The sequence below is a fragment of the Malaclemys terrapin genome, chromosome 2 (genome assembly GCF_027887155.1).
Source record: "Malaclemys terrapin pileata isolate rMalTer1 chromosome 2, rMalTer1.hap1, whole genome shotgun sequence".
Taxonomy (NCBI): Eukaryota; Metazoa; Chordata; order Testudines; family Emydidae; genus Malaclemys; species Malaclemys terrapin.
In genome coordinates this window covers 252,240,848-252,262,231 of record NC_071506.1, presented here as the reverse complement: position 1 = coordinate 252,262,231, position 21,384 = coordinate 252,240,848, and the positions used below count along the sequence as shown (strand labels likewise).

The 21,384-nt window shown below is 43.3% G+C and overlaps 1 protein-coding gene across 11 annotated transcripts in view; it reads right to left on the bottom strand.

The window, feature by feature from the left end:
* Window positions 1-21,384, bottom strand: part of KIAA1217 (KIAA1217 ortholog) — a 259,459-nt gene that overhangs the window by 50,616 nt on the left and 187,459 nt on the right. For 9 of the 11 annotated variants that reach the window (XM_054020702.1, XM_054020700.1, XM_054020699.1 and 6 more), the window contains 3 exons: window positions 14,316-15,148; window positions 3,848-3,952; window positions 3,254-3,297 (listed from right to left, as the gene is read on the bottom strand). In XM_054020702.1, coding sequence (XP_053876677.1) covers window positions 3,254-3,297; window positions 3,848-3,952; window positions 14,316-15,148 — 982 coding nt within the window. The remainder of the gene's footprint in view (window positions 1-3,253; window positions 3,298-3,847; window positions 3,953-14,315; window positions 15,149-21,384) is intronic. The other 2 variants (XM_054020698.1, XM_054020707.1) reach the window with 1 other exon arrangement.

The following is a 21,384-nucleotide window of genomic DNA, read 5'->3' as shown; positions in this document are numbered from 1 at the left end:
TGGAGGGTGAAGGTATGTTAAAATTCAAATGTCTGGAGAAAAGTAAAGGCATTATTTAGCACAAGTTGACAAGCTGAGCTGAGCTATAAAGGAAATAGGAGCTCTAATTATCCACATACCTTGGAACATGTAACGCCTTGAACAGAGGCAGTCCTTGCTTGGTCAGACCAAAGATTATTGTACTATGTAAAGTTTTCATATATAACCATAATTTATAACTCAGTAACTAAGCTGAGCTTTTTTGTAGAGTGTATTTTACATACCCTTTTATTTAAGGGATACCCCCCTCTTTATTACTACCCTATGCCAGTAAAATCTGATTTTATTTAAGATAACTGGAATTGGAACTTGGGCTTAGGAAGCAACCCTCACTTGTGGGTGACCCGCATAAATCTGAACTCTGACCTAGGGGGAACTTGGTAACAGAAGGTAGCTGCATGAATACAAGGTCTCGGGCATGGCGGGGTCATGATCGCCATCCCTGAACAGTGTTGTAAAAAAGGTTCATGTGAGTTAGTAAAGGCACAGGGACAGCCAGAAGACCTAAAAGGTACACAGTGCCATTACAACAATGCAATACAAAGATGGGTAGATTTCAAGTTTCCAGTTATTATAAATGCTTTGTTAATATGCATGTGCTATATCAGAAACAGAAACCTTTCAAATTGTTCAAAATATATGATACATCAGTTTAGTGGGAATGGCACAGCATTGGCTGGCAGGAGAGATTCGGTCATAAGACTGGTTTATGTGGTCTTGGGAAAACCTCCCTATATCAGTTTCACCACCAGGAAAAAGAGAATAAATAATACTTGCCATAGCTATCTAGTACAGGTACTGTGAAGGTTAATTAGTGATTGTTGTTACAGTGCTTTGTATTTGACAGGATCTATGTGACTGCAAAATATTATCTGTTTTTATCATATAATGACAATGAATTGGGGAAGAGGATCGGAATGTTATTGAATATGATCCTATTGTAGCTTCCTAGAAAGACAAATTATTTTTCTCTAAGTTGCCTGAAAGTATTGAACAGCCATTTTTTCTTTACAAACTATACTGTTTTTATACCAAAGAACATTGTCCAACCTATTTAGGGCGAGATCCTGACTTCAGTGGGGTTCCATGTAGGCTCAAGGGTTCAACTGGAGAGATGCAGTTCTAGCATCAGGCTCTTAAATTGTTCTCTGCTGCACATGTTCAATATTTTCTAGTTCTGGTCTGTTTTTCTATTGGCCATGTTCAATTTGAGGTCATATTGCAATTCTAGAAACGGAATTCTTGGAGCTGAATTAACATCACCAATGGAATGGCTGGTGAGTGGTATAATAGATTTGCTAATAAACTGTAAGGCTGGCAACCTGTATTTCATGCCAGAGCAGAGTCCTCTTAGCTGGAACAGTGTTGCTAGCATTCAATCCACTGTAACAGACATACACACAGGCCCAGAAAGAGACAAATTAATAAATGCCGCTGAAGACTGCCATAGCAACTGACACTTCTGCAAATAATTTAAAGAACTGTAGTTGCATGGGTGCTTATGTTACCTGGCATGTTCTTTTGTAGTATCCTTATCCCATCCCTCAAAATTGCCCAGAACAGTGACTCTAAATATGACCTAATCCTGACTTAGGGACTGATGACTACCCAACACATTTTAGGAGGATGCCAATAGTTAGTAACAGATCAATGTGGCTTATCTTGCTGACTGCTACGTTTCTTAGCATCGTTATATCTATAGCATCTTATTGCCAAACTACCCTTACAAAAAAATCCTATAGAATTTAATAGAGATGAAATCTATAATGTTCTTTAGAAATGTAACGGGTCTGTAGCGAGTGACTAAAAATCTATAGAATTTAATTTAGAATTATACTTTGTCATAGGGCTGTTTTGTTTGCTTTAAATACCAACCAATAAAATTCTATATCAGGGCTAGAAGTATCTATTTAATTCTATAGGAATGCTTAAACATCCTACAGAAAGGCTGTAATTCTCTATTAAATTATAAAGGACATTTCCACAATGGATAAAAAAAAATTTCTCTTACTAGTTGACAATTTGGATAGGTGCAAAAGGTATTCAATAATATTTTAAAACATCTCAATCCGCATAAATAGCGTTTTAGTAACAATGCAAGCAATGAGAGCCTGGTCTGCTCTGGAGCTGAATGTGGGCTCACAGAAACTCCTCACTGACTCCACTGGCTGCTGCTCCTCTCTCTGCAGGAGCTGGTCTGCACACTCAAGCCCACCTCACTGCATTGGCTACATTTGGGTCACATTTTCAAGTTTCCTTTCCAACCATAAGGGACAGAAGCAATTTTTAAAAATAATGTAAGCAAGATGCTAATACCCTCATACGACTCAGAGCTATAGTCATAGGCAAGTTCCTATGTCTTAATCCTGCCTTGTCTATGGCTGTATCTAAACTCTGCAGAGGGAGGGCCCAGCAGAGCACATGCGATCATATTCTTAATGTCTGCACAGTCTGCTGTGTGCGCTATGGGATTTTGGTACCTCACATAGGAAGAGCTTGTCTTGGGTGGAGTTTGTGAGGATACCACTATTTTTCCCCCCAATACAAGTCCAGACTGGGGATATACATAATAGGAAACATGCATATGCAGTGAAATTCACCCCTTTTCAGAAAACCAGCACAAGGGCTATGCCTTACCTAAACCTTGTACTGTCTCCCTGCACAGGTGTGAATTTCACTTTGAAAGAAGAATAAACCCTGCCCCTTTAGACTAACCACTGGTAACAAGGAACTGATTGGATCTCATATCCTTTGCCTATAGCAGTGGTTCTTAACCTGGGGTGCACGCACCCCCTGGGGGTGCGAGACATGCCAGATTTTTTTAGAAGGTAAATCATTGAAAACACAAATTAAGCACAGGCACGTAAGTACAACTACTTTGTTTCATCAAACCTATGTATTTATTTACATTATACATTTTTAACGATTACTGTAATATACAAACAAAAAATATATCTAGATTTAAGGGGCGTGAGAACATTTTTTTAGGTTTAAGGGGTGCGAGAACATATTTTGATTTTTGATAAGGGGTGCGAGAACATATTTTGAGAACCAAAGGAGTGCAGGCTGCAGTAAAAGTGAAGAACCACTGGCCTATAGCCTTCCTTCTGACACTATAGTTACAATGCATTCCCATAAGATGTTAATATCTACAGAACTCTGAGTTACAGTGTAGATTGGTGTATTCTATACAATTAAAAAAGAATGGTCTTACCTGCACTGTCAATATTGCTCTTACTGGTTTTCACCATCTTCTCACTAAAGAAAGAAAGAAAAGGAAAGTCAGCTTTAAAATTTCCAAAATGGATTTTTTTTTGCAAATAGCTATTTAAGCAACTTTAAAGGACTAGCTTTACTGTAGATTTGCAGTGAGGTTTATCACAATTAAATAAAAATTACCCTGTTGATCATACAAACTGGGTTTTTGTTGTTGTCAGGGCTTTTTTTGTTTTGTTGTTGTTGTTGTTTTTTTATTTAAATTGTGGGTGGATTGTTTTTTTTTTTTTTTCAAAATAAGCTTTTAAATACAGGTTAAGCAAAGGGGTACATTTCTAGCACTAAGCACAGAGATTTAACCATATTATTCCTATTAACATCAACAAGAACAATGCAATTAAATCTCCATTCATTGGCTGGAATACTTTTCCCACTCTGCCTAACAATCGAGCTATTATCAAAAGTGATAAAAAAAGTTTTTAAACGTTGAGTGTTCGGTCTTCTGTTATTACATTAAAAGTTTAATTTTGCTAATTGATCATTAACAATAATTACAGAGAAACAGATTTAATGAATTTTTTTTTTTTTTTACCTAGAAGCATCTTTGCTATTACTTGTATTTGGCCCTTTAAAAAGCGCAGACTGAACAAGACCAGTTAAACTGGCAATCTGTTTCTCCATGGCTTGCATCCTCTCTCTGTAAGACAAGAGAATCGTTTGTTAAAGCCGGATATATTTGCTTTCAGACTCATTTTTCTAGATGAATGATTATCACAGGATTGGAAAGATGTTTGTGCAAAGGCTCATGGGTATCAATTTGCATACACCTTGTTAAAAAGGTGGCCACATCCTGGTTTTAGACAAAGTGTCGTATGATAACAAACAGACAATACAAAGACATCTGCATGGGATTAAAAACAGATGATAAAAAGTATAGATTTAATATAGTGATCTCATGAAAAAGGCACTTAGCTCATCAGCTAATACCTCCTGGAAACTATTGAAAATCCTCCTCCTCAGAAACAATTCTGCAGCTATACATATATTTTCTTGAGGTTTTTTTTTTTTTTATAATCTCCATTGGGACTAGAGTTTTACCTGAGTATAAGGGCTATAGGATTAAGGACTTCAGGCTCCTTGTTGTTAGTATTTTAACTATGTGTTGCTTCAGAAGCATTTAATCTGCTCCAGCTGCCTGCTTCCTACCCCAAAATCAGAATCTTTTGCATTTGACATCACAGCTGTCTGCTGTGGAAATGATTGCAATGTCACAATCACAGGCATAGGACATCAGGTAAAGCAAGAAGACATTAACTCTAAAATAAAGAGATCCCATTGTCATGCAAATGTCCTAAGTAATTTTAAAAAGCAGGTGAAAAGAAATAGAGAACAAATATGGTACATAAGGGCTACTGTCAATATTTCCTTGAAGTGCTGGTCTGTATTAAACAACGAGGGCCGCATTTTTGGATAGGGAAGCTGGAGATCCACGCACAATTGTGTACCTATATTTGCACTTGTAGTTAACATGAGTGTACATACAAATCAGGTAAATGCCCATGCAACCAGCTCAACAGGTTCCAAAATAGCGATTTGCGCACACAGTCCCTTGATTTTCACATGTCATCATGGTACCTGCCTGCCTGTAGACACATAATCGCGTATGGCCTCAAGTCTGCCTTTTTGAAAATTTGGCCCTAAATATTTAATACATTTAATGTTTTACACATATATAAAACATGGCATGACACTATGTTTTTATCTTTACTTCCCTAGAGAAATCAGTGGGAAATCAGATTAATGCCATTCCAGAACATGCTAAGAATCATCCGAAAAACAAGATGATCAGTAACAACCCCTCTCAAAAGATGAGTGGCCTGATATAGCAGTGGCAATCAGACTGCTTTGCAGAAGATTTTCACAAGAGAAACTGGGACATTCATACTCTGGGCCACTGTAAACTAAATGGTCGGGGGGACACATTCAGAGTTAGGTTTTTACTACATTACCACATCCACATGCCATCTTACAAGGGAGTTGGGCATATAGCAGTGCCTGCTCCCAGTATCAGGTCCCAGTACCAGCTTCAGGTTGGTTCCATAAAGAATACTAGTTGGTATGGGAAAGTCAAGCATGAGTGTCAATAAATGGTTGAAGCTAAATGAAATGATTGAAAGGATGCCACCACCCCTGCCACTAGTGACCAGGGATCACCTACTCTGGACATGAAATTCCACTTTGTTGAGAAGCAATGAGCTGCACGGAGCTGTGACAGATTCTGCATCTCTGAAGCCTCCATAAGATGATATCAAGGAAACAGGACACCAGAAACATCAAACCAATAGCCCATGTTACTGTCACATGGTAAGAACATTAAGGATGCTAAAGAATGCTACATACAGTCTAAAATTCTTCATTTTGCAAAAGACTCGACAGGATTTTTTTAAATGGTTCCATCCTTATGTCCATGTATTTATTATGATCATCTAAGCCAAAAATGTCTGAAGTGGGTGTCTAAAATTAAACATCTAAACTGATATTTAGTCAACACAATAAAATTAGCCTGATTTTCAGAGAACTCACAGCTCCCACTGAAGTCAATGAAAGCTACAGGACCTTTGAAGATCAGACTACTTTTATTATGGTGCTGAATATGAAGTGCCCAAGTTTGATAATTTTTCCTTTAATCATTAAATTCTCTGAATAAAAGATTGCCATCAGACCCTGTCACAGGATTGTACATAAACATTATGACAGCTGGGTCTAAACAGACCAGATGATCTATAGCCAGTGATGCCTGTGACTCTGTAAAACTAGCTACGGTCTGGAGAAGAAAAATATGCTTTGGTATCCTGTCCCCCTCCTGTCTCCTACAGAGGGAATGTGCTGGCAAGCTTTCCTCCCTGAGTCAGAGGGGGGTTAGAAATAATGTGCTATTGAGACCCCAGTGGCAGGTTGGGATGCAAAAAAACCCCACGAGAGGAGGAAAGAAGAATGTGTTGCATGGAAGCAGGAAAGAGAAGAATGTGCTGCCGCAGCCTTCCTGAGGACTCCTCCAACCATCTTAGCGCAAAGGAAGAATATGCCCTCATCACCCCATGTCCCAAGATTAGCCTCCGCCTCCCCCGCAGCAAGGAGCAAGGGGAGGGTTGCTTGTTTTCCAGTGTTACTAAAGCAACTGAACATTTTGACTGTACAAGAATAAAAAGAAACTTGCTTGGATTGTTTGGTATGATTTTCACAGGAACACTGGGAGAGCCAGTTGTTGTGTGAGGAGAAGGGCAGGGCAAAGACTGAACATACACCCAGTTCCAACAGCTTTCTCAATCATACTTGGCACCTTCTGCACAAGCAGCATGATGCCTCAGCAAAGCAAAGTACTGCTGGAGAAACTCCTCAGTTTTATTCTTCAGGCAAGCAGTTTATAATTCTCTTCCTAGCCAGTTGTTCAGAAAACAAGACTGTTACAGCCTCACCAATCTCACTCTCTGAGAGAAGCACAATAAATACAAAACCTTGTCCTTCTGGAGCCCAATCACTAACAGCTCTAAGGCTTTAGATTCTATCATTAGGTTTATTTCTTGCAATTCAATTGATCTTTGTGTGGAACAAGTCATCACCTGTCTTGTAACTGGTTGGGGGTCATTCTGTGCTGGGCACTACACTCTGCTACACTGATATCCTTTTCTCACTGGGAAATATCCAAGCATTACTTGTATGTTCCTTCCCTTTCCTTGGGGCATCTTTTATGTTCATACTGTAGAGGAGCTGCCTCGTGCCTGGTACAGGCACAAACTAGAAATTCAATCTTGCAATCGTTCATTTATGTTCATCATCTACCCTAGGCTATGTGTACAAACCACCTTGAATACTCATATTCAAATGGCTCTTCAGATACCACCCCGGGGGATACTTAGCATGTTATCTCAGGCAGGCTTTTTCAATGTGAGGACATTTTATGTTTAAACCAAGGTACAGATTCTATACAATTCACCAGGGACAAAGTCAGATACAGGCAAAGACCTATTTCCTCCTATTTAACCATGGGAGAAGAGCATATGTTAAAAATTTTATCATCATAAAAATAGGCTGGTAATTTTTGTATGAACTGCTTCTAGGTAGAGGGAGAGCTTTGCATTTCTCAATTCCCAATTAAGAGTGGTATTGACAGACCTCACCTGAACCCTTTTCAGCAGGCAAGGTGGCTGGGATGCAGAACTCCAGGGAAGGTGTAAAGCAAAGTGTAATAGGAATACTCTGCTTGCTGTCCCCAAATAAAAGGATGCACACAATTAAAGAGATGTTTGATTTCCTGCGTACATTATCATACATCTCAATCATCTTATAATAAAACCAGAATCAACCTCTCTCACCTACCCGCTAAATTACAAGGAACGCTTTTAAACTTTACTGACTGCAATAGTCTTTGCCAATTCTTCTACATGAGCAATTATCCCACATCAGCTATAGGAAGTGGAATGTCTTATCTTGGTCACATTCCTCAAACAGCAGGATGCCAAAGTGCAGGTGCCATTCCCCTATACAAATCATATGGATTCAGCCGCTTGGCTTGGCTTTCGCTGGATGAACTGCATGCAGAGAAGCTATATGTGATCCTGCTCATCCACAGAGAGATATCACTGCTAGCATTCTTTCTGGAACAACCCAAGATACAAATTAGCACATGCCTTTTAAATGGGTGCAGCCTGCATTGCCTTCTGTAGTTAGCCAACTCTACTGGCAGGTATGGGGACAGAGGTGTGGCCACTACACCACCTCACTCCTTTTGGAGAGGCTAGTGCTAACAAGTGGTGACAGCATGGAGTAGCAGCTCTGCTCCCCACCCTACAGTCCCTGTGCAGGAGCCTAAGGTAGGGAGAAAACTTCTCAGAGACTTTCCTATCACACCGGGTCTGAGCCAGCCACAAGCAGGAGCCACTTACCTTAGCCTTTTGTGTGTGGGAGCCAAAAGTGGAAGCCTAATTAGAAAATACTCCAGTAAAAGCTTGCTTAAAATTAGCTACTCTACTACATTTGATTGCAAAGTGTAAGACAAGGAAAGACCCGCAGGATGTAGATTGGACTGGTCAATTATCTCAGGTCGATTTTGTCCAAAGTTATCCTGCAGCTAGAGAGTCATCTGGCTAAAGGGTTGGGGGATGGGGCGAGTTTGCAAGATCTTTAGGCCCCATCACTATAATACTTCCTCATAAATGCATTCCTTATTGGATTAGTGATGGGGCTCCCACTGTTCACAGGTGTGCTGAGGATAAACTAGATAAACAGCTTTTCTGGTTCACTGCTGGGTCTGCCCATACTCAGTTGTGTCATCCAAAACAGTGGTTTTATGATAGGAACGACATCCAATATGGCCTTGGATAAGGCTATCATACTTAGCTTACTATCTAAACACAAGCTTCAAGATGTGAAATGTGACCACATTAACTAAGAGAACCACTAGCTACTGCTTTCCTTTTTTTTTTTTTCACTTGACCTTAACATCCATCAGGATTCTTAGGGGGCATAAAAAGGCAAAGGCAAAAATATGAGTTCAGAAAAAGTTTAATAAACCTCAGAAAACTGTATTTTTATTACAGGGAAAATGTATTGCACAATCAAATTGGCATTTCAGTATCTGATGATAGTTGAGTAACAGCGCTGATTATTTATATAGTAATACTAAATATACTGGAATTTTACAACACTTAAGTGTTGTTTTATAAGCAATGTAAATAAATAATAATGCCATTTAATCAAGTTAATTCAGACTAACTGTTGAAAAAATCAACGTCACTTCCAATTTCTCAGGATTCGTAGAGCTGCACTGCCTACAGTAACCTCCAGAGTTAGCCACCATGAACCAGACAAATGGTTCATCCAAAAAATATGAAGCAAATCATCTTTAAAATTGCACATAGCCACTGACTGACAAAGTACATTCTTCTTCTTTTGAGCCTCAGATTTAAGGGCTCATGATTCCTTAAAGATAAAACATTTCAATCTGTTACCGTGTTTCCATTAAAATCAACATGGTAGGAGACTTTTAATATCTCTTTTGCATAAGAAAGTTAAAACATTTTAATTTTTTTAACTTCCAGATGACACGAATTTTTTTTTGCATCATTGTAAAGCAGAGTTTGTCACACAATTGTTTTGACAAATGAATTAGTCCAAGAATTAATTAGGTAATCAGGTACCATGGAAGGAGATGCCTTGGAAATAACAGAGATAAAATAAATAGAAGAAAGAGAGTTATCTACAGCAAGCCAACCATCATTAAACCCCAAACATTAACCTTGACAAACTTGTTAGTTAGGAGATTGATTTCCACAGCATATAATCAACATGGGAAACTCCAAAGGGGGAAGATGGGAAATATTTTTGAATACCTTTTCTTGGCCCCAATTCCATCCCTGCTGACATCAAAGTCGCAAAAGCAAACGCCCCATTGTCTTCAGCAAAAGCAGGATATGGTTATTAGAGGTCAAACACACATAACTTCCAAACGTGCTGGTGTAGTACCAGTTTCTTTCTACCTGCTCATTTCATCCCAGGAAACAGAATAATTCAAGGAGAATTGCAGGGAGAAGAGAGATTTAGTCAAAATTCTATCCACTTAAATTTCTTCTCTGCATTTATGCTTAATCAATACATTTTATCTGACCAAGAAAGAGCTTAGGATACTACTACTTCAAGGTAAGTTCTAAGAACAGGCAGTGCAAATCACTTTTTTCTTTTTAACGCAAATTAGATTGTGACAGTATTAATAGCAGCTCTTAGATGGCTGGTTTGAGGTTTGCAGAGGCCTCAGACCACTTCTAGTCATTTTAAAGGGGTCTGTTAACTACAAAATATCTACATAAAAGATGACAAGACCACTGAGACCTCCACTGTCCGACCCCTTAGGAACTGTTTATATATGTGCAAAGTGAATGTAAAACGCTACCATTCTGATGTGGCGAGGCTTGCACAGGTGTCAATGAGCACACAAGGTACATGGCAGTGCAGAATCTGATCCTCCAGATGGATTCTGTCCTCAGGTCCCCAACCACTGACGTTAGGGTTGCTAACTTTCTGATTGAATAAAACCGAACACCCCTGCCCGACCCCCCACTTGCTCCATCTCCCCACCCGCACCCTCGCTCATTTTCACTGGGCTGGGGGTTGGGGTGCGTAAGGGGCTGAGGGTTCTGGCTGGGGGTGCGGGCTCTGGGGTGGGGCTGAGGATGAGGGGTTTGGGGTGCAGGAGGAGGATACAGGCTGGGGCCGAGGGGTTCGGAGTGAGGGAGGAGGTGCCGGGCTATGGCAGGGGGTTGGGGTATCGGAGGGGATACAGACTCTGGACTGGGGGTGTGGGCTCTGGGGTGAGGCCAATAATGAGGGATTCAGGGTGTGTGAGGGGACTCCAGGCTGGGGCAGGGGGTTAGGGTGCGGGGTGAGGGCTCTGGCTGGGGGGGGTGGGCTCTGGGGTGAGGCTGGGGATATGGGGTTTGGGATGCAGGAAGGGGCTCTGGGCTGGGGCCAAGGGGTGCAGGGTGTGGGAGGGGGACAGGAGGTTGGAGTGCGGGCTCTGGGAAGGAGTTTTGGTGTGGGAAGGAGCTCAGGGCTGGGGCAGGGGAGTGGGCTCCGGCCACGGCTTACCTCAGGCAGCTCCCGGAAGTGGAGACATGTCCCTCTGGCTCCTAGGTGCAGGGGCAGCCAGGGGTCTCCATGCACTGGCCCTGTCTGCAGGCACCACGCCCACAGCTCCCATTGGCTGCAGTTCCCAGCCAATGGGAGGCGCGGAGCCAGCGCTCAGGGCGGTGCGTGTGCTGCAGACAGGGGCCGTGCGTGGAGCTCCCCTGGCCATCCCAGCACTTAGGAGCCAGGGGTACATGCCGGCTGCTTCTGGGAGCTGGGTGGAGGCCGCCGCTGCGGCCATCTGGACTTTTAGTGGCCCAGTCAGCTGTGCTAACCAGAGCCACCAGGGCCCCTTTTTGTTCCGGTCAAAACTGGACGCCTGGCAACCTGAAGTCCAGCTGACTTCAATTGTTCTTGCGTATATGGGTGAAAGTCAGTCCTATGCAGAGGGCTGGCATGAGACCTGTGTATCACTTAAGTCCCACATAAACCCTCACCAAAGGGCTTATATAGGACTTAAGTGCTGTGTAAGCCTGTGAATTTTGCCACATGTGACTCAGGCCTGGCCTACATGGAGGGGAGGGCAGGGGAGGCGGGGGAGCTAAGTCGGTCTAAGTTATGCAACTTCAGCTACGAAAATAGCGTAGCTGAAGTTGACGTACTTAGAGCTCCTTACCGCGGTGTCTTCACTGTGGTAGGTCAACTGCTGACGCTCCCCTGTCGACTCCGCCTGCGCCTCTCGCTCTGGTGGAGTACCAAAGTCAACGGGAGAGCGCTCAGCGGTCGATTTATCGCGTTGTCACTAGACGCGATAAATGACCCCTGCTAGATCAATCACTCCGGAGGTAAGTGTAGACATGCCCTAAGGGCTGAAGAATCAGGCCTGTTATTTTATTTTCTCATTTGATCATGACTGTGCTGCTGATAAAACAAGTGGGGTTTAGACACCTTCTGATTAGACTATAGCTGTGCCACCTCCCATTGCCAGATATAAAGATGCTTCATCGCTTCCATTATAATTCTTGCCTGTCAGCTGTTTATAACTGAGCTGTAAATATTCAGCTTAAGCTGAAACAGAATTCAGCATCCTCAGCCAGGAGGCACTTTGTGTTATTTATTTCATTTAATACAATTGCAATAAAAACTGGCTTTACTGTTTATGAAATTATGGAAGGATTATTTTAATAACTCTTAAGGTTCTTTATAGTTGTATAACTCAAAAACATTTCCTAAAGTAACATTTCAGAGGTTAGTCAATAGACTAATTTGCACTGATTGCTTTTGGTATTTAGTACGATTTTTTTAAAATAGCCCAGACACTCAAGGTTTAAAGAAACAAAATAAAACACGATCACTTTCCAGTGTAATTTTGTTAATAAATAGTGGGCTGAATTTTAAATACATGTATATATTTAGAAGTGCTATTATGCAAATGTATTCATAATTTTAAGTGCACTTTAGGGACAATACTCATTGCTGGTGCAAAATTATTTGCAAATTCACTAGTGTATGTGTGTGTGTGTGTGCACACATGCATGTGTGTTCATGCACGTGATTACACTTGGGGGTATCCTTAAGTCTCATGCTGCGTTGATCCTCTCTCTAGCTAATTACAGTTTGAGGAGACTCATTCTGAGCCTGTCAATCAGCTATGTGGTAGAAGTCTGCTCAGGCCTAATTTTAAACCCAAACTGGACCCAAACCAGACTGGAGAGGGTTGAGTCATTTTCAGACCCGACCCAAACCCGGTATTTCCCCCTGAGCTTGTGTCAGCACACTGCTGCTGACTCATCCTTGGGGCCAGGGCCGGCTCCAGGCACCAGCTTGGCAAGCAGGTGCTTGGGGCGGCCACTCCGGAGAGGAGCGGCAGGTCCAACTATTTGGCGGCAATTTGGCGGACGGTCCCTTACTCCCGCTCGGAGCGAAGGACCTTCCGCCGAATTGCCACCGCAGATCGCGGCTTTTTTTTTTTTTTTGGCTGCTTGGGGCGGCCAAAACCCTGGAGCCGGCCCTGCTTGGGGCTCAGCCTGGTGAGTATTTCCCGCTCCTCACACCCCATAGATGTGTGCTCTGCGACTCGTCAGTACACTCACTCTGTAGCATACACAGCGCAATAAGGTGGCAGTGGCCAGCAGCAGTTGGGGCACATAGCCGCCACTGCACCAACCCCACAGGCAGGAGGAGGTGATCGGAGACAACCTGAGCAGGTCGGGTTGTTGTCAGACCACACTCAAACCTGGTGTTCTATTGGGTTCCCGTCAGGCTGTAAAACTCTACATAATGGGGGCATTCAAGAGAGATGTGAGGCACTCCTTCTCCCCCAGGGCTGAGTCATTAGTTACCTTTCACAGCCTTTAGCCTTTGAGAGCCTAGCGTTGTCCAGCTAGACTCCTTCAATTCCCTAAAGAGTTCTATAAAAGTTAGCAGCACAGACAATAGCCTATCCATTAGTACAACTATACTGGTATATCTTAGCCAATTGCCAATATAATGATCTTTCTGCACTAGGGTGGGGTGTATGCCAGCAGAAGTCATCTGTGCTGACACTGACCTTTGTGCAAATCTGACCCTTAAGAAGACAGGAGAGATCACCATCAGGTGATAACTAACAGGTAGGTTATCAATTAACCATTTGTGATGCTGGAAAAAATCAGCAGAAAGAACATTCTTGTTTCAGGTATCAGAGGGGTAGCCATGTTAGTCTGGATCTGTAAAAAGTGACAAAGAGTCCTGTGGCACCTTATAGACTAACAGAAGTATTGGAGCATAAGCTTTCGTGGGTGAATACCCATGCATGCGTCTGATGAAGTGGGTATTCACCCACGAAAGCTTATGCTCCGATACATCTGTTAGTCTATAAGGTGCCACAGGGCTCTTTGTCGATTCTTGTTTCAGTTTCTTCAACAGGATGGACTTGCTGATCTCAGCAATGCTCCCCAAAGAGTATATTAAAAACAAACTATTCTATTTTTATGCAAATTCATGTTTTATAACAGATAAGACAGCCAGTGATAAATTCTTCCATTTCCTCACACTAGATGAGAAAAACCCCACTCCATAAAGAATAGAAATTGTAATATCAGAGTGCCATTCTGAATAGGTGTGAAATATATTCCCTTATTAACACTAGCAGCATAACATTTGTTCTTGTAACATGATTTATTTGTCTAAAAAAAAAATCCCAGTTAATCATTTTATTTTTTAAAATGATTGAAATGTACGCTAATTAAAATGATCCTGGATCACCATTAGGAGGCAACACTTTTTTGGAAGTAAATTTAGTTCTTTTAGTGCATAGGCCCCTTTAAATTACTTACTGCCCTAATAGTTCTGTTAGGACCACACCCCAGTATACTGGGCTCCAGTATGTTAAATGAGGTTATGCACACAGATCAGGATTCTCTCTCATTTACATACCTTACATTCTTGCTCTGTCTTACCTTGTCTCTTTCTCTTTGGGCACCGCAGCTGATCCATAGCCAAACACCTGTTTGTCAGCTGCAGAAGGAACTACCTCGACCATGCCAGGTGAACCCATAGCATTCCGTGCTTTTGTTTCCACAAACATAGGTGCTCCTGGTTCTTTTTTAAAGGACTGGCGACTAGGAGAAGACCTGTCCGGCTGGACGACATGAGGGGGCACATGAGTGTTATGCTGAGTATGAATATCAATCAGTCTCATGTCAGTGACTCTGTGAGGAGAGGCAGGAGGAGTTTTAGGACCAAGAGTTGGCAAATGGCTGTCAGGGTATTTTCTTGGTTTTTGTCTGTACAACGATTGCTCCATCATTTCAGGTTGCAGAGAAGGGCTACAGTAAGTGTTTGAGGACCTCATTGCACTGCGATGATAAGCTACAATGTGATCAGGAACATCAAGAGGGTGTCCAGTATGGGGAGCAGCAACACTCATCCTCCCCTCGTGATACAGGTAGGGGTCGGCATACAGGTTTTCATTTCGAAACAGCGCAAGGTTTTTGTTACTCAGGTCCTCATCTGGTTTCACGTCCCTTCTTTCCAAAATGGCACTAGGGCTCGGTGATATGGATCTTGATGCTGGCACACTTGAGAGCCTGTCTCTGGGAATTGTTGCATTGCCTGGCACGCCCATGGGCCTGGCCCCACCATAAGGAATTCTGGATGGAGACGGGGGCATTGAGTGGGGCACAGCTGTCATGGGTGATGAGCTTGGAATTGCATGAGAAGGATGTGTAGCAGATCCTGGCCGGAGAGTATTTGGGCCATCTCGGCCTATGTAAGCAATTTCTCTCTGCATCTGAAATAAAGGAAAACCATATGAGACACATCTTTACTCATTACCTTACACATCACATTAGCTGCTGCTTAGACATCAACTACAGTGAAAAGAATTTAACTTAAATTTCTTTATTATCTATTTAAATAAAATAAACTCTTTTGAGACTGCAGCTCCTAATGAAAACAGGATCTGCAGCAGGCAGGAAAATTGGCCCACATTAATAGAATTTTAGAGAATTTTCTAAATTCATTTACTAATGCAAGAAATATATTATGAGTATTCTCACTGATTATTTGCACTACAGTAGAATGAAGAGGCCTGAACCGAGATCTGGGCCTCATTTTGCTAGCTGCTGGACATGCACATAGTGACAACAGTCCCTGCCTTGAAGAGCTTATATATCTGTCTGAAATAGAAATACAGCTATGAATGATTGAGTTTAAATTTTGTCAGTGGCCATCAACAGTTTGCTGGTGCTTTTACTTATGTATCACAAATGAAATCTGAAGAGGTATGCAGAACGATGCCTGCAGCCCTTACTCAAGCAAAATAAACTCTTGTAACCAATGGGACATTTGCTTCACTGCAGGATTTGGCCTTCTGATAATATCTTGCCAAGATCAGTACTTTTGTGCAGCAATCTGAAAATTATACATTGAGTGTATGTAACATTGTTGTTGAGTGTAGGTAATTTCTGCTAGAGTTTTGTAGATATATATGAAAATTAATGTGCACGGAACAGTTTTCTGATATAAAGCACGTATCACAGACTTTCTGTATCACATGGTCAAAGATACTAGTGCGACTATTCATAGACTTTGTTTAAAAATAAAAGCCACTTACAACCACTTCCAGCTAAAATTGACATAAAAAGAGCTGCAGTAATTGCCAACAGGAAGAAGGGAACAAACAGGAAAAAGAAGGGGGAACACGTCTTCTGTGTTAGTCTTTCGCTAGCTGGCTAGGGGCATAGCTGAAAACTTTGCAGACAATGGTATGCTCATCTGCTGCAGGCAATAGAGCATCTCACTCTGCTCAGCAGTGACCTCTCCAGATGACTGAGCATTACCACTGACAGGCACAGAAGGGGATCTCATTGCTGCAAGCTTAATTAATGCCTCTGATGACGAGTCTTGAATGATAAGTAGGGGAGGATGAGGATCAGCTGAGCTCCATCAAAGATGCAGGGGACCTCATTTCCAAAGGAAAAAATCTTTACTTTGCTTTAGAATGTGGTTGTCCACTCAATATGGGTATGTCTACACTGCGTGTGGGGGTCAGCCTCCCAGCCCAGGTCCACAGACTCGTGCTAGTGCTCTAAAAATAGCTGTGTAGACATGGTTTGGGCTAGACCTTGGGCTCTGAAGCCCAGGGCGGAAGGGGAGTAGGGTTGGGAGGGGAGGAGAAGCTTGAGAGCCTGAGCCGCAATATCAAAGCAGCAACTACACAGCTGTCTTTAGTGCACTGGCATGAGCCCCGCTACCACAAGTCTGAGGAACCAGGCTGGGAGGCTCGCTCCAAGATGCTGTGTAAACATGTTGACATCACACCCCATCATTTACACGGGATTTCAGCAAAAAAACAAATTCATCACCAAACCAGAATGATTGCTACCTTAACTTGTTTAGAAACATTTGACCTATGTGCCTTGTTATGCACCATCTGTTTGAAATCCTTGTCCAACTTTTACTCCTTCATATTATGATAATGTGGCTGTATTTGCAGCAATCACAATGCATGCCAGCTAGTGAAGCAAGGGGTTACATTCTCTCCCTATCCCACCCACAAGTTTTTCCATTGTTAACGAAATTGCCATGCCTGTATATACAATACCACTGTTCCTCTCACAGCTTTGAAATTACAAATGACTCCACACTTTGAAATTACAAATGACTCTCCCTAGGACTGGAGTTCGGGGATTTGCAATACCAGGCATCAACAAGAGGAGATAACCTGGCAGCAGCAGCAAAAATACAGAAATAAATAAAACAGAACAAAGACGAGCACAAGGATGGGCCGTGAAAACAGCAACAAACTCCAAGCCAGACTGTTTCAGGCACAAGGAGAGACATGGACATTTATCATTTGTTCCGTGAATTAGTATAATAAAAAAAATATACAACAAAATTTAACATGCACAACCTCAACTGAATAAAAGATAAAATGAGATGACTGACATTTTACATACACAGCTGTCTGTCCTGCTTTGAGAGACAGGGCTGGCCTTGGTCAGGGGGATGCTGTGGTCAAGCAGACACTGCAAGGTAAGAGGCGAGCACCAATCACCTGGACTCCGCCCTCCACTTGTGGGTGGCTTCGTTGCTGGCGTGGTGTTCCGGCTTGGCAGAAGGGGCAGGCAGGTCGGGCTGGCTCCCAGCTGAGGGAGGGGCGAAAGTTGCGGGGGGTGTTGTTTCAACTAGTGGCTTGGGAGGGTCTCCACAGGGGTGAGCTGCAGGAGTGCCACTGAGCCTGGGGAAGTGCCCTGCAGGGCAGGCAGGGACCAGGGCTGGCCTTGCCCCCGGGGCTATACCATGCGCCAGTCTGTGCTGGGTTGTGGGGTGAGCTGCTTCTGCCAACTGTCTCCTCTCACCCCAGGCTGCCTGGTGCAGCCCACCCACCAAGGTAGCTGCTCACTTGCCCCCAGATGCCTATGGAGCAGGGGTGGATAGGGCGCGCCCGGGCTGGTGGCAAGCGCTCCTGTGGCCGCACAACGGTGTCCAAAGTTGGGCAGTGCTGAGGAGTGGAGGCGGCGGAGCTCCCAGGGCAGGTTCCCAGCAGCTCGGGGAAACAGACCCTGTGCTGGGTGTGAGCTGTGCTGGGCTTCCATTTGTGCCTTACTGCGCTCCCATCCCTCCAGGGCTTTGCACGCTTGCCAGCCCGGTGTTCTCGCCGTGGGTGCCAGAGGCTTGGGTGCTACAGCGATCCAGCGCTGAGTGTACGGGCTGCCCAGGCTGTTTGCAGCGGTCTCTGCTGTAGGTGCACACAGTCCAGTCCACACCATAACTTAAAAGCTTCTCCAGTAAACTCAAGGTGTGTGACTGCACTGTGTATCCGTACTTAACCTCAAAGAAAGGGCACCAAAATACAAATTTGCCCATGGTGCCATTTCCCCTAAGGCTGACCCTGTTGAGAGACAGTCACACACTGTGCTGTGTGTCTTCTGAAGCCAGATGCTATGCACGGGCCTGATCCAAAGCTCACTGAAGTCAATGGAAAGACTCCTGCTGACTACAGTGGGCTTTGGATCAGGCCCCCCAAGTGTAAATCTGACAAGTGGCAATGGGTGCTTGTGACTGTGAGAACAGGACTGAGACCAAAATCTATAATCATTGTGCACAATAACTGTCTTCCAAGGTGCAGAAACATAGATGCTGGGATTCCCAGGCAGGCAGACACACGAGAAATTTGATAATATGAGGCGGAGAGGAGAAAAGTGTCAATAGGAAACTTGAGAAGCCCAGTGAAGGTCTAATATCCCCTAGTCAATCCAACACTCATGCTGAATGGTCACTCATTTCTCCTGAGGCAGAGGACTCATTCAGCACAAAATTCCTGTTTTCTGTTTAGGTGCATTAAGACATAAATGAAGAATTCACACAGGACCTGGAGTATTGTTCAAAATAGGACTGGCCAGTACCTGGCATTTACAGTCCTTGCCCCATATCCATTTGTGCCAAGTACAGGTACATTTATTATTCTTTATTCCCTATTTGTACTACAGCAGCACACAGAGTTCTGAGTCAAGACTGGGGCCCGACTGGGACCCCATTGTTTTGGGCATGACACAAACACATAGAAAGACACTGTCTCCATCCTGAAAAGTGTATAACGTAATTGAAGACATGACTCAAAAAGTGGGTGTAACAATCAGAAGAAGGGAATGGCAGGGGTGGAAAGAGGAGGAGAGAGGGCATGAGTAACAATGACAGGAACACGGGGTTATGTAGATGGGATACATGTACAGCTTGATGAATTGGAGTCATACAATTTTTGTGTGTTTGGATTATAACTTCTGCTTTCACCTGTCTAGTTTCTTTTTCTCTTGTTGTTCTCCCCCTGTTCCAAGTACCCAGATTTTTTGCCCATGAGCACTTTAGACCTGCATACAACGGTCTCTTTTTTTCCTTCTCATCTCTGTTCTAACTTTTGTGAGTTTCTTCTCTCTCTCTTTTTAATTCTTTTTTGCTCTCTCTTCTTTATCCATCCTCCCTCTACTCCCCTCCCCCCATACACTGCTAGCATACACTGGGCTTCATGTTCTGGTGTGAAAAGCAAATGCCTCAGGAACAAAGTAGAGAGGCCACTGAGCTGGCCCGAGCCAGTATAAGTGATCTCCTGCCACAGCCAACCTGCAGTAAGGGTGAGGGTAGGAATGTTCCTAATGTAGTCATGATGTCCCATGCTTCACAACTGCCTATATAAGAAAAAGCCCCAAATATCAGGACTTTTCCTATAAAATTGGGACATCTGGTCACGCTAAGCCACACTATCACATATGCCATGGGGTGTGGTTTTCCTCATGATGCAGCTTTCCCTAACCCTGGTGCTCCTCTCTCCTCCGCTGCTCTTTGTCCTGCCAGCCCTTAGTCTGGAAAATGCAGCATAAAGCAAGTACCATCACTACTTCTGTACTCAAATGCCAGGGGGGAAAAAGCATGAACTTTCAGTTTCTCTAGTAAAAAAGATCTCCCCATTTTAAATAACAAGAGCTCCTCAGCAGCTGTGTTAAACAGCAGTAAAATCTGTAAAATACACAGAGGTTTAGCAGGAATGCCATGATCAGTGAATATTTTACCTTGGAGCAAAGAAATCAGACGCGCACTGCACAGTAAAGCCCATATATATGGCCGTGCACCTCATTTTGAAATTAGTTTTTCAATCTTTTACCGAATACAGAATTTTGAACTCAGTTACATACAGAATGGTAGCAAATCTGACCCATGCAGCATCACAATCTGCCTGGCTCACACACATTTGCATGTTATGGAATGGAATCCATAAAAGAGCCTTTACTCTTCCTTGCATAGTGTATGTATGGGCTGTGCAGAATTGCAGTCTCTGTACTCTATGGCGTGCAGGGCCTGGTCCATCCCTAAGTCCCCGAACTGCGTGGCACCTCAGAGGAGAGGATGGAAGCCTCATGAGCAGCAGAGGACAAGCTGCAATTCACTAAAGGGTGCAGTAGTAAGTGTGGCATGTTTCATGATGCATTTTGCTTTCCAGTGCTCCAATTGAGGCTGTCCTGCCATGCTACCCCTTACGCTAAGCTGTACCTAAATGGTACTATCTAGCCCACATCTTTTGTATTTTTCCCTTGCATACAAATAAGAAGGAAATGTTAAAACAAAGGACTGACACTCTGAACTCTGTTCCTTGCTCTACTATCAACTCACTGTGTCCTTAGGCAAATCACATCAGCTCTCTGTGACTTGGTTTACTCAACTGTAAACTGGATTTAATGATAAGACATATTTTTCAAGGGCTTTGAGATTTTTGAGTAAAGATGGTATGGAAAATGCTAAGTATTATTACAAAAATAATATATTTATATGTAAATATTTTTTAATTAATAGGTTCTGTAATCACTCCACTAGAAAAAAATATCTTACTACTTTGTTAATCAATTGAAAGATTTAATTTAAAAAAGACAAATGAATTAGTTAATTTATTCCTTCATCAGAATAAAATTAGAACCAAACTGTCCTAATTAACCTGAAATCTTCATTTTAGTAGTTGCATTATAATATAGTTTCTATAGCTGAGTTACTGACCTTCCATTCTGGCTTTGCACTGCTGAAAGAATAAGTCAACTTTACTAAATTTTGCAAATAAGCATCAATATAGTTCTGCACTGCCTGAAATAATTTAATTTGAAATAAGAAATAGTACCTCTGAAAATTACAGAGTTAGTAAATGGTTTGAAAAACACCAGTGGCTAGGGTTACCATATTTTGTGCCTCCTAATGGAGGACACTCCCGGGGGGCCCGGCCCCGCCCCCAGCCCCGCCCCAACTCCGCCCCCTCCCAAAGTCTCCGCCCCCTCCCCTGCTTGAAGCCTGAAGCAGGGAAGGGAAGGGAAGGGAAGGGAAGGGGGGGGGAGGGAGAAGGAGGCGCGGCGCGGCCCAGGCTGGCCCCCGGCGGCTCCAGCCTGGGTCGGCTCGGGCCCTGGCCGACCACCCCCGGCGCACCCCCCGGCTCCCAGCCCCGCGGCCCGGCTCCCGGCTCCCAGCCCCGCGGCCCGGCTCCCGGCTCCC